Source organism: Etheostoma cragini, chromosome 21 (genome assembly GCF_013103735.1).
Source record: "Etheostoma cragini isolate CJK2018 chromosome 21, CSU_Ecrag_1.0, whole genome shotgun sequence".
Lineage (NCBI taxonomy): Eukaryota > Metazoa > Chordata > Actinopteri > Perciformes > Percidae > Etheostoma > Etheostoma cragini.
Genome location: NC_048427.1, coordinates 9,528,533 through 9,542,820, shown reverse-complemented (window position 1 = coordinate 9,542,820; position 14,288 = coordinate 9,528,533). Strand labels below are relative to the sequence as shown.

The following is a 14,288-nucleotide window of genomic DNA, read 5'->3' as shown; positions in this document are numbered from 1 at the left end:
GAGTAAGTGTGTGTATGTGTGTGTGTGTGTGTGTGTGTGTGTGTGTGTGTGTGTGTGTGTGTCTGTGCGTGTACAGGGTTGGGGTTAATATAATAAGTCAAAATTGAAACTGCTGATTGATTCTGAATCATTTCATTTCCCTTACTGATCTTTTGAAGTAGTTTATTACTTCTTTAAGAATATGTATTTCTTTGTTGTTTTGTATTTAAGGCGTTTGATTTATTCTTTTTTTTAGCTAATTGACTACCTGAATGTTGTGTGGAACATAGCCGCCCCCGAGGTTGGACACTCTGCTATAACAAGCAATAAGGATTCCAACTTGTGTGTTAGTGCTGAGCTTGTAATGATTCAATCTTCAAACCGATCCGGCGAGAGCCACTCAGACGGCCAGTTATGCTCAATATGATCAATGTGTTGTGTAGTATGGCGAGTTATCAAATAAATCTCCAACAAACATTTTTTTCAGTAGTAAATAAAAGCTGTACTTCACTGTGGTGCATTCTGTACTACAACAATGATGCAATTGAAAGTTGCTTAATTGCCTCATGATGTTGACAGTAGGATGAATACAAAAAGATAATACATGCCTTGCTGATTACACACAAAAGACAATTGAAGGTGTCGTGCACTATACTGGCAAGCTGCAATGTTGCTTAACTCATGTTTATCTTGCAAAAATGTACGCGGCATGCTTAGCCAATTATCACAGCCCAGTTTCGTTTAGATGTTGACTTTAACAACTAAAAGAGATACACAAGCACATTAGTCTGTAATGTAAGTGCAAGGAGTGTAATCCCACATTTTAACAAAGAAAACGTGTTCCCAACCTAACAGGGATTTCAGCTGTTTGAAGTGATTTGTTAATTTCCAATATCTCAAACTGTGATTGTAATTGTAATTAAATCACTTCGACCGGGCCCTTACCAGTGGTTCAACACTGTGTCTGCACATCAATTACCATCTCACATTGTAGGCAAGAGGCTCTCAGATCCATTCAATAGTTTTCACATAGAAAAAGGAGTTTGTTGTGCATGCACACAGTACAGTATGTGTTTTAATGGCATGTAAATATGAATTTAAAGAAAACTGTTGACGCTGTGATGACCCTAACAAAGAAACAAGCCAGTCTTTTAATTGAAGCAATAAACTGGAAAGCCGATGAATACGGTGACTTGTGTGTTTTGTGTATTTGTGTTTTTAGCAGCCCTAGCAGAGCAATATCTGCAGCAGAAGCTTCCAGATGAGGTTGTTTTGAAGATCTTCTCCTACATCCTGGAACCAGACCTGTCAGGCAGCTTGTGTCTGCGAGAGATTCAGCCAGTCAGCCAACGACCCAATCCTTCAATCATTGCTGCTGAAGGCATTAAAACTTGTTTTTTATTAAAATGCAGCCAACTGAAATTTGTTTCATCTGGTATTTAATTTTCTAGGAAGCGTCTATCCATGGAGATCTTTGAGTACACACATCCCATGATGCATCCCGAGCAAGGTATATTCTTTCGAGTCAGCCCAGAGGAGCATGAACACCCATACCCCTGGAAGGAGAGCTTCCAACAGCTGGTAAGTTTATCCTCATAGTTGTCTGTGTATTATTTTACAGTGAAGAAGAAAGATCTCTATGAAGAGCATCAATATCTTTCCACAGACTTGACAACATAGCATGAAATGGATGTCTTACAACCGGATATTTGTTGGACATATTATCTTAAAACGTTACCTTTGAAACAAGTGGTAATTGGTAACCAAAATGTGGATGTGTTTGCAAAAGTTAATAACTGAGCTCGTAAAAGCCGGCCTTTTAAGATAGTGACCCATTTTAAAAGGCATGGATATTAAACTAGCAAAGGGCTGGAAGGAAAATTTAATTCAACAGCGCAAACAAGAATGAGTTTAACAACAACCCCCATATGTCCCAGCCAAGTGGGACAGCCAAGTTAATATTTGCTGAACAGAACTCAGCTAGACCTGAAGCTAGACACCATCAATGAGCATTGCAGTGTAGCCATGCAAGTCATACTGACATAAGCCAAATGGATGATTATCAATATTGATTATGGAGATTTTAAAGTCATGTTTTCATTCTTCATTCATATAGGGAGCAATCGTCACAAACTGCATTTGGGACTAAATTGAATTATGTCTTTGGCTACGGAGAAAGGCAAAAAATGTGTTTACTTTGATAATTGAGCAGCCTTTAATTAACTGCAACTACCGACTACAAATTCACTCTCAGATTTTACTTTTCAACATTTCCACACCAACTTCTTCAATAGACTTTGAATGCAGGGGACTATGTTTGCTATTAATCTAATATTTTTTCAACCTAAAAGGAAAAAGAAAGAGGAATAGAGATATTCTGTGTGTGCATGTGTGGGCTGATATTACAACACGGCAACCACATGGGAGACTGGGTAAGCAACAATGCTGCGCATGTGTATTGTGTGTGCTGTGTCATCGCTCTCCCTCTATCAATCCACCCAGTCAGGAAATGATGTATACAGTCAGGACTGTTGTATTTGTGAACCAAACCTAAAAACACATTATTTATGGTGATCTGTGGTTTACAATTGAGCTCCACCTACAAGAACACCTAACAAGAGACAAAAAAGAAGTCATAGTCATGAAAAAAGTATTGGCATGACATTCACTGGGCCAGATAATAAATTATGTGATTCATAGCCAGTTTGAAAGTGAGAGGAGTTGAAAGTATTTTAGTTGGATCGACAAAACGTTGACCAACTGCGTTAAACCATATCTCCGCAAGACACAAGCCTGTGTATATTGAAATCTAAAGAGACAAGTCACATCCCAAGGGGCACTTCAGAAAGAGACATTTTTGATTCCCTTTCCCCGCACAGATTTTCCTTGGATTGGAACAGTTGTGAGAAGACACAATGAGGAAAACAGGACAGCACAGAGCGTCTACATGCATCTTCGGTAATGGGAAGACATTATACAAACGAGCATCCATCTCTCAGCCCCACGACCACTTCGCCCTAACTGCTACAGTCAAAAAAAGGGTGTAGTCCATGTTTGTGCCTGTGTGTGTGTGTGTGTGTGTGTGTGTGTGTGTGTGTGTGTGTGTGTGTGTGTGTGTGTGTGTGTGTGTGTGTGTTGGGTATGCATTGTCACCTACCGCTTGGCCTGACACCACTTTAAGTGAAATGAAAGCGCTCTCAGCAGGGATCTAATTGGTAGACTCTACAAAGGCAAACAATAAAATGCTTCTGGTTTCAGAGACTGTTTAATCCCTACTCCCGGTGTCTGCCAGCAACGTCAACGTTAAACCGGCACAGAGCGGTGAAACACTTCCTTATTTTGTGTTAAACTTCTCTTACACTTAACAAAACTATTGTAGAAACACTGAGCACAAAGGGATTTTACAGAAACATTCTAATTAAAACCCTGAAACAGTTTTTTGCATTTTTACTGTGAGACAATGCAAAAGGCCATCTCTCCTTCCATTTATAATATTTTCCATCATGTCCATTTTCCATTATGAACTTGTTTACGTAAAAACCTATATAAAACACAAGTTCATGGCTTTGTCTTGGTCAAACCCTCCTTTTTGTTTCCACTCTCTCACTCTCCCTATTCTCTCTCAAATGGTCCATGCCTGATCCCCCCCCCACCTTGTTTCTCACTTTTCTTCCATGGTGGATTTTCTTCCTTTTCCACTCTTAAAATCTCATGTTCTCCCTCTCTTTCTCTTCTAGTGCATTCTCTCTTTCTCTATCTCTCCCTCTCTGCTCCAATCCCTCCTTCACATAATCCTGTGTTCTTTGGCTCACTTCATTAGTTGTAGCAATAAACACACAGGGCCACAGGATACCTCTAGAAAACTCCTCAACATCATTGCTGCAGAGTCAGGCTTGCATGCCACATATAGGGTACCATAAAGTGTGGAAGGGTGTGTGTGTGTGTGTGTGTGTGTGTGTGTGTGCGTGTTTGTGTGTGTGTGTGGTTGTGTGGTTGTGTGGTTGTGTGGTTATGCGTGCGTGCGTGTAAAAGACAGAGGGGAGTAGAGACAGACACTGTTTTTGTAATTTTGTAATCAATTTACAATGTTTTTGCGCTGACTACTGCACACTTTGACAACCTTTTAGCATTCGCTGTGTGACTGGTTTGGGATACAAAAAACATGCTGTACTTTGGTTTAAAACAGACACACTTTGAACTCAAATTTCATATACTCTCTCTGATCTCCCACTGTTACTACTCTATGTGCTGTATAGCATCTAATAAAAAACAGAAAATAGAAGGAACTTTTTCTTGCGACTGGACTGCTTGAGTCATATTTGTTTTTCAAATAGTATGCATTTCTACTTTCTCATAGTTTTTATGATCCTGGTGATAGCCCTGCTACAACTCTACTTATTCACTGCTGCTCAGTGTTCTCAGAGTTTCTCTGGTGACCCCTTACAGGAGTAGCTCAGACGGTGTTTTGACAAGGGAAGTGCTGGCAACTCCCCCCTTTTCAATAGGCTCATTATTAAAGCAGCTCTTCCTGGACTTAACACAGACCGTATTTCGACGACCACCAAGGACTCATAAAAACACTCAGAAACCACACTGCAGCATGCACATGAGTATGAGTGTGTGTTTGTATGATGAGAGTATACATGCCTCCATCCTTAGACAGTACATGGCTCTGTTTTTGCTATGCATGAACCCATATAAAACAAATACATATCCATGCATTTATGCACACACATAAAGTATCTTACAACTGAGCACATGCCAGAATCCCTTCATATAACATAAAACATAATAAATGCCACATGCACAGTCAAGTGCCCAGGTACACTCACTCCTCCTGTTGTCTAATATCTATCTATTTGCAATGGAATGCAGCAACAGTTACACATAGCAAAACATCTAAAAAGAAATACAATGTGTTACTTGGCATTACAATATAATAAACTTGGTCTTGTGTAACTATGCGTCCTTAAGGCAATGGGTTTTGGTCCCCATGCGTTTTAAGTTTTAACAGGAAGAGGAGGGAGAAGATAACAAAAAACAACAGTAGAATATCCTGTGTGATGTTGCCTATTCCCAGTTTCACAGATTGTTATAATGTTTGCACCTCTAAGACTGAAAAGCACGACTTGTGACACACAAAATGCCTCCTATTGAAAAGTAAGAATATCAAGTATATTCTCTAAATTGTGGCTGCCAAGGTTGCTTAAGCTGAACAGCTCTTGTGAGAGGTTTTCATGTTTGTAGAAAACACTCCCTCTTGCTTGGGAACTCAATAATAACACAGCAATGTCCTGGGTCTCCTCTCTGTCTCACTAGGCCTTTTTTCCTCCATCTTCCATCTCTCTCTAACTTTCTCACTCTGTCATGGTCATTTACCTTCTCTCCAGTTTCCATGGCTATAACTTTAATGCAGATGCCAACTCTGTTCACTTCACACACACACACACACACACACACACACACACACACACACACACACAAACACACACACAGCAGTCATTCGGTCTGTCAGTAATATGGGGAGCAGAACTAACAGAGAATAACTCATTTTTCCACAGCAGGGGCCTACCCTGAACAAAGAGCCAGTGTGTGTGTGTGTGTGTGTGTGTGTGTGTGTGTGTGTGTGTGTGTGTGTGTGTGTGGATCTATTAACATACTCCTTGAACAAATTATTCATCTTTCATGAATAACAGGCATATCATTTCAACCCAAACAGAGGAAAGCTGAAGCGAAGAACAATTCTTCCATTGAAGCAAAAATCAATCAAGTCACAAATAGTAACGAGTTACTCTAATCTGACCACTTTTTTCAGAATCAAGTAAATTAACACGTTACTATTTCCAAACCAGCAACAAAACACTACATTCAATTTGAAGAAACATTTGCAGTCACAGCACTGCACAATCAAACATACAGAGCAAGTTCTAGGTGGTGCAAAGCAGAGAGCAGGAGCTGGTTTTGCACCTAAGCTGGATTTAGGTGCAAAACCAGTAAGTGGGGAAGAGCTGAAGCCGTTGGTGGGGCAGTAGGTTGTAGAGGGAACGCTGCCCTTAAATACGGTTGACTCGCTCTCTATCATGCCATAATTAACAAGATCCCACTAGTGTCAATGCCGAGCTGCCTCACAGTAAACCAGTTAGCATTTTTATGTTGAGGCGGCGGGGGTGTTGTCGGCAGCTGCTAAATAAATAAAGAAACTTGTAATCTAACTTTGCTACTTTTAAAATCAAATAATCTGTAAAGTAACTAACTTTACAGACTAACTGTGGCAACACTGCTCTTGTGCCATTATAGCTTTCTTGTGGGGGAAGGATGGGAGCTTGAAAAGAAAACCACATATTAAATCCCATGCCTTTTTATCTGTGGAAAATCCACATCGTTTTTTTAAAGCACTTGAAGCAAGGGCACATTTTAGATTGAGGTGAATCGTCAGTGATTTAAGGCCATCAACACATTGTGCTTCCCACTGTAACATATTTTCTAAACTCTTAAAATGCAACCTTAATAACCCTTGGCTTAGGATGATTATGGAAAACCTGTTTAATGGTGCTTATTAACACTGCAGAAATACTTGGCCGAGCGTGTTAACTGTAGCCTGGCTGTAAAAAATGTAAGTATCATGAAATCTGCGAGTCTGTGTATTCATTCTCCTACCTGCTGTAGCTTAACTCCAACAAAATGTAGCATCTCCCTGCAGACTCTGAATTCTTCTCCCATAGTACGTATTACGACTGGCCACATATCCTTCTTGCTGGGTTGCCATATCCTGCAATTACCAACTTTGTCCCAGACCTCCTCGGAGATGCGTCCTGATGGCAGGGTCTTGACAATCGCTCTGGTACCAGTACACACTGACTTGGTCATCTTATGGAAAGAAGAAAAGTATTTCAGCGTTTCACCATTGTTTTTAGTAAACTATAAATGTCACGGTCAAGGGCCATAAAGTAAAATGAACATAAAAACCCATTTGTTCAAGATACAAATTCACCTAAATTGTTTAATCTTATAAAAAAGCAATCTTGCATGTAAATACCTTTTGATTATTCTTGAAGAAGCGCCTCACCAGGACAGTAGAACGCTCTTTACGGTTTCTAATAAACTCTGTGTTATCCAAGAGACCCTCTCCATCCCCCTCATCGCTGCTGCTGCTGCCGCCGCTACCGCCACCACAGTTCCTGGTCACTCCTGAGGATGACCTCTCATCCTTCCTTAGGGTTGTCCTCGTGGTTGTTTTCATGGTTTCGAGAGATGTTCGTCTTAGAAATAATTCCTCAAGGGAGCATTTGTTAACCCTGGGCTTTCTGTTGAGCCTTTCTAAACTCGAGTAGCCATCTTTGAGATGATGCCAGTGAATGTGTCCATTCCGGCGAAGCTGGCGGGGGTTTGCAGGGGGGGAACTACAGGGCGATGACACCAAAGAGCTCGGTTCGCTGGATGGACCGCACCGAGATGACAGGCAGGGTAACGTCTAGAAGCGGAAAATATGGCAAATTAAAATAGTCTTAATGTTGTTTCTGTACAGCTAAATTAGCAGTGCCTCCAATGGACTTTCTAATGGGGTAAAGCATTTTATTTACAGTGTAAAAATGTAAAAAAAGCAGTTAAAGTATACAATTTGCAAATAAACAGGGCTTGCATTTTTCTCCTTTATTACCTTGTGGAGAGCCAGCATAGACACAGGCAGGCTACTGCGACGGATGTGTCGATAGTTGTGCTGAGAGGGACTGGTGCTGGGGCTGGGGCAGAGGCGAGGACTCTGAACAGGGCTAGAGCTGAGGCTTGGACTGGATCTGGGACTGTGGCAACAATAGATTTTTGGACCCATATAAAGGCTCGACAGGGTGCAGGAGCAGCGGGTGCTGCCAGGTTGCTTGTATCTGCCTACATCCACACCCTCTACAGGCGTGTCCATCTGGCCCGGACATCCCTCTGAACTATTCCCAGGTATCGGAGGAACAGTGTTAGTTATTCCTTCAATTCTTCTGCCAGCCAACAGCTCTGGATAAAGTTTCTCCTCGGTACTCAAGAGTTTTGAGTTGTAATCCAAACACTCGTATTCCTCGTCCAAAATCGTCCCTTTCCGACTGTCACACGACAACTTCCTATATAACAGAAGGGAAGGGCTACTCCGCTGTTTCGATTGCCACAATTGTTCAGAGTACCGCCATACTTCCTGGTTGTCATTTGCGTGTCTGGCTGCTCGGCTGGGTGTGCTCCCAGTGGATGGAGGTGAAGCATGCGGAGCCAGGACTACAGACCCAACCTGTGTCGGATTATTTTCAGTAGCCATGGCGTCTCCCTGGAGCGTCCTGCTTTATGCTTTGTTTTGATGCAGTTCTAAAAATAAGTGACACTTTGCTGTTGATGACAGTTAAGCATGACAAATCTAACCTAACAGCATTAAGAAGAACTTCAGAATTCAGCTTAAGGCACTTTATCTATATATCTAAAACTGTTTGCAATAGACCTAATCTGTGATGCAAGCATCAGTCAAACACATTTCTCTAAGATTCTTTCAATTTCAAACATTTGAGAAGCAACGTCTTCAAACCCAATCACTTGCTCCATAGCGGCAAGACTAAACAAAATATGCAGAGTAAATTAAAAAAAAAGATTGTCTAAATGACTAATGGTGTGAGTTTACCCTGAATTGGCTCAAATACAAAAAAAAAAAAAAAATGTCTTAACTGTTTCAACTAACAGCTATCATAATCAGTATCAAACCTTTTCTATTTTAGTTCAGTTCAAAGTACTCACTTAGATGATGAGAGAGATCCGCTTCAGGTCATGCTACACAACAGTCCCAAGATTCCTCTTCAATGTCAGTGTGCCACCATGGTCATGGACGTGTATTGGGGGCAAATAACTACTTCAGCTTCCAGGGAACTCTTGAGAGACTAAGACAACATGTCCATACAGAGTGTGCTCTGTGTGAGTTTTGTGTGCGTGTTGTAGAAACAGAAGCTAGTGCAGCTGTACAAACCACCAGATAGAGAACCCACGGAGGTGACCCTGGAGGGCCGAGGAATTTCCTTGATAGTACGGTTCACAGTCACAGCTTACACCGCCATGTGTGTCCCTGTGTGCGCTAGCCCTGATTGGACCTGATATGTATCTGTGGCATAGTTATCCTTTTGCAGGCCCTGAGAAGAGAGGAAAAAGAGAGAACACAGATGCACCAATCATTATTGATGTGGTTAATTAAGTCATTTCCATTGTTGTTTCACTTCCCAATAAAAATGAATGTCAAACGTTGATGCAATGTTCAACTTTCAAGCACATTCAAAGGAGATTGGGTGAGACAGCAAAAAGGTTCAAGACTGAGCAATACAAATATAATTCCTTCTGTGCTCTCTTCTTTCATCACATCAACTTTCTTATCTAGAACTATTCAACAAAATCACTGGACACAGCACAAGCCATTGTGACCGAAACAACTGAAGCAACAAATACTGAATTTCAGCGGGAAGGAAAAAATGAGGGAAGGAACCGCACTCATTTTACACCCATAAAAACGTCCAACCTTCTGGGGCAATAAGAATTAAACTATAAACAGCACATTTATCCCCATTTCCTTAGATGATGTATGGAGTTTAGGACGTGTTATGTGCTTGGTATAATTAAATAATAAATTGTCACCAGAACTGAATTTTTCAGTAATGTGTCTTGGAGAAACAGTGTATAAAGATTCACCATCTTTATCCTGGGGAATACGGACTTTTTACCTGATAAAGAAAAATATCTCTTCATAATTTTAACGATTGCCTGTGAGAATACTGTCACTAGACACTGGCTCCTTCCTGATCCCCCTACTCTGGAAAAATGGAGAGATGATGTTAATGAAATCTACCAGATGGAAAGACTAACATTTTCGCTCCGTTTGCAGACGAATAGATTTGTACTCTTCTGGTCGAAATGGATATCCTATGTTAATCAAACAGAACACGCAGGAATGTTGTCCTGAATGCTATCAAGACAGTGGTAACTAAGGGTTGTTTTTACTGTATTGTATTTCATGTAACGTTTATTGGCAAAATATTTATTTCGTCCTTCTGTTTTTATATGTATTAGAGATATGTATTAATGCACCCACTGTTTTGTGTTCTAATGTGTTTCTTACTATACTTTAAAAAAAATGGGAACATTGGGAATGTGAAACTTTGGTCTAGATTGTAGACTGGAATTGTGATGTAAATTCGACTACGGTATTGTTGCCAATGTTTCATAAATAAAGAATTTAAAAAAAAATTAAAAACTCAAGGAAGACACGTTGTCTAAAAAAGTGGATCCCATATCTAGATGGCCCCCATTTATCTTTCATCATGAACTTACATATTCTGGATAACTAGAATTTTACCTTTTGGATATAAAATGTCAGCACTTTTTGAAAAACTAAGCCTTGACGATAAAAAGTTATATAAGCGCGATCTTGATTTACCCGCGTTCTCCTTTTAATTTTTAAATAACTTTGTGGTTTCTTTTGTTTTTTTTAAATGACTTTGATTCTCATTTAATTTGATTAGCCGACTGCATCACAAACACTTTTTTCTGTGGGTTTTAAACATAGAAAATAGGTTTTAAAGCCCTCCAAGCGCTGCAATGCTCTTCCTTCTCTCCATTGAAGCCTCTATGTTTACAGGCTTGTGGTGATGCGCAATGTGCTCGGTACTGCCAATTTGTTTTGTTTTGTCATGGTTCATGTGTGCAATAAACATTACATTTCATGAGGAAAATATTGTGGCAGAGAATCGTGATATCAATTCTAAGCTAAAATATTGTGATTCATATTTTTCCCCAAATTGTGCAGGCCTAACTTCCACACAGCGTTTTAAAACCAGCTTTAGATTAAATTTAATAACAAAATTAAAATAAAAAATCCAGGTGGAAACTAACTTTTTGGATTAATTTGACTGTAATTATTGTTAAATGTAACAACGTGCTTTGAGTTTCTAATGCTAGTAAAAACTTACAAACTTTAAACAATCAAACATCGATACTACCCTAAACTTTCGTCCTCCTACAACACAAACAAGTGTTGATGTTATCAAGCTCAATCATTTCAACTATCAGAAACATCTTTTTTATTTTTGATATTGTTCTGCAGCAGTCTTAAAATACAAGACTTTTGTCTTTAAGGAAAGCACCTACTGTTAAATAGATGCCAATTATGGAAACTCAGTAGAATGCCAGTTGGAAAAGAGGAATGCAAACAACGCCTATGACACTAAACAGTCCACGTTCAGTGGCTGGCTTTCATCACACAGCTCAACAACACATAGGAAATGATTTCACTTATCCAATATCTCATAAAAAACTGATTTAATTTTACCTATTCTGTCTAAAATCAATCTAGCACACTGGTAGGAGAATATATAAGCGCTAGGCAGAGACTAGTTAAGCACCATGCTTGCATGACATAGAGCCATAACAGCCACATTCACCCACAACATGCACGCATACTAATTGTGTGGTTCTGGTATCGTCAACGCTGGCCAGCGATTTATAATTCCCCAAAACTAGTGCCAACAACCCTTATAATTACAGCGACCACAGCCCTCAATTCCATGCCAAAATGCGTGGGCTACTGTAGGAATGTAGGACTGACCAAGAGAGGGAGGATCAGCTACACTTTAAGTGTGTGTGGGGGAGAAAGACAAATACAAATAGGGAGGAAAGGGCTCAATTCATTGATCCTTAGTAATTCAAGCAGTCAAGGCATTCTTGTGACACAAACACACATACAGACACAGACACACACACACACACAGACACAGACACACACACACACACCAAGTTGTCTGTGTTGGATGTCTGCAGCCTCTTTTAAAGGCTATGTGCTACATTCACGCAGACAGAACTTGAGCCAAAGGGATGAAACAGACAAGTGCTCCATTCATGAGCTCGACAACTTTTATACGACTTCCTCGTCATTGCAGCTAAGCTGTAGCCTTTGGAGAACACTGATTTGATAAATCAAAAAAGATAAAATTTGATATTAGGACATTCAGCGATTCACATATTCTCATTTTGTTCATTGCTAGAACCTAGAATCTAAAATGGCTTTTTGAAACAATGGAATCCAGCGGTATGCTTAAGGCAGGTTTTGCACACAAAACAGACCGGCATTGATCACTAGGCATCATTATTGTTATACTGGAGTTGATGGAACGGCTTCAAAAGTGTGAGCCACTTCTGTAATAAGAAATAAGAGACATGCCAAGATTCCAAATTTCCCAGAAGCTAATAAACGTCAACTAAAAATGTAATTTTGGAGTAGGCCAGACAAGGTTACATTAAGTATTTTTCTACAAAATGGACTTTAATAATCATTTTAATGGAGCTAATAAAAAGGCCTCATTTTGCATGACAAAACATGCTAAACTAGTTAATAGAATGTTGTTGCCAATTCTTTTACCAAATTGTGTCTTGCCATTGAAAATTTATACATTTTAATTAATATTACACATTACAAGTGGCACATCAGCACTGCAAAAAAGCAGGTTTGGTATATTATGGGACACTCATAATATACACCTTGTATAACCAATTAAAACAAATAGAAAAATAAGTAATTTGCAAACATGCAGTATATTAGCCAAAATAATCTGACTAACTATTCAATTCAATTTAACTAAAAGCTCCAAGGTAAATAATGGATTTCAATGTGTCAGGTACACAAAATACCTCTGACTATGACCAATACTGCATGACATGGGAGCATTTTGCCTTGAGCTACATTGCAAAATTAAAGGAGACACCTTACCCATGAGTTATATGCTGAAGAAGTTGTTTTACAACACCTAGGAATAAATAGGACAAAATTCACTGAGGGAAAAATCTCAACCTCAGCTTAATTTATCAAAATCAAGGCCGTTTTCAGAAGTCCATGTCGTTATTAGCAAACTATCAGAAATTATTAAATTAAGTCAAATGACATTTTCTGAGAACTGTTCTTCACAATGGTCATTCTGATCTCACCTGCATGTGTCACAGTCAACTAACAGGTCAAACTAGAAATATCAAAAGTTGGCAAAGAATATGTTTTAGTAACTATGTGACAGACTGTCCAATATCTTCCCACAGTGCCTGTGTTATTGATGTCATTCACAAAACCCTAACCTTTTGGCTTCAAATCCTAATTTCAATAATATCTTCATCATATTTCCTGGAGTGTGTACCTGTGCTGGCATGACTAGATTCCCAGTTTCCTGAAATCATACATTAAGTTAGGCATGCATGATTTTTTTATGGGAACCAACCTGCTATTGACCTCGGGCGTGGTTATAAAAGAGAGATTAACAATCGTAGCAAAGGGCAAGTCTTAGCAACAACCAGAATTGGGAGAAGCAACAAAAGTGCAGTAAAACTAAATTTGCAGACAAGGCACATTTTAAAAACATGGAAAACAACAAAGTTCTATTTGTGAACCATTTGTGTTCATCATCTGCTTCAGCTAATGTTGTGGCTGTGGAAAACAACAAAGTTCTATTTGTGAACCATTTGTGTTCATCATCTGCTTCAGCTAATGTTGTGGCTGTACACACTGTATGCTAGCTGTCACATTAAGGCTGATGTCATTTGGGGACACAAGCAACCAACACACAACATATGTTAGGTCATGAACCTGTCTAATTATGGGTCAGGAGGGCGAGGATAGCATTAAATGTTGGCTACTCTAGGCAAGAAGTTGCATGCTGCAGCTTTAAATCCTGAAGCTATGTGTAGGGGCATGATAGACAGCTGTGCTTGCCATCAAGCTAATTTAAAAACACTCTGAAATAAGCAACAGGATAGCCTTCCCACATTACTTAAAATGGAAGTATGTGGACCAAGTAAGGTTTGATATACAATGTGCTACAGCTGTAATTAGTCTTAGTAGACCTACTGTGTGACTTTTTCAAAAGGTGAAATTCACAAATACTGACGAGAGAACTGCTATTTATAAGAATGATCAAGTGTCTGGAGTTAGTTAAACTAGAAAACAACCGCGCACACCCACCAAACACAGTTCAAAGTATCTCTTGTTATCAGCTGAACTGTGACCCTGGCCAGGAAAGCAAATGGCTCACAAAGGCTAAATCTTAGCCTTGGGCCAAAAACACAGACAGACACACAGACACACACACACACACAGACACACACACACACACACGCCGGGAAAACAGGTCACACAGAGTGACAAGTGCACTGACCAAGAAAACCTTCAATCACTTCAACTTCACTTGTTGTATTATATTGAATATTGTCTAACACATGGCACACATAACACCCCACTTATTTTCCTAGACAATATCTCAATGGTAAAA

General features: G+C 39.6%; 1 protein-coding gene across 9 annotated transcripts in view; it reads right to left on the bottom strand.

Moving 5' to 3' along the window:
- plce1 (phospholipase C, epsilon 1) overlaps positions 1–14,288 on the bottom strand; it is an 82,356-nt gene that overhangs the window by 60,460 nt on the left and 7,608 nt on the right. For 8 of the 9 annotated variants that reach the window (XM_034860819.1, XM_034860825.1, XM_034860827.1 and 5 more), the window contains 4 exons: positions 8,740–9,125; positions 7,637–8,319; positions 7,016–7,450; positions 6,637–6,846 (listed from right to left, as the gene is read on the bottom strand). In XM_034860819.1, coding sequence (XP_034716710.1) covers positions 6,637–6,846; positions 7,016–7,450; positions 7,637–8,272 — 1,281 coding nt within the window. In that variant the 5' untranslated portion in view covers positions 8,273–8,319; positions 8,740–9,125. Of the gene's footprint in view, positions 1–6,636; positions 6,847–7,015; positions 7,451–7,636; positions 8,320–8,739; positions 9,126–14,288 lie in introns of those variants that run through there. The other variant, XM_034860826.1, reaches the window with a different exon arrangement.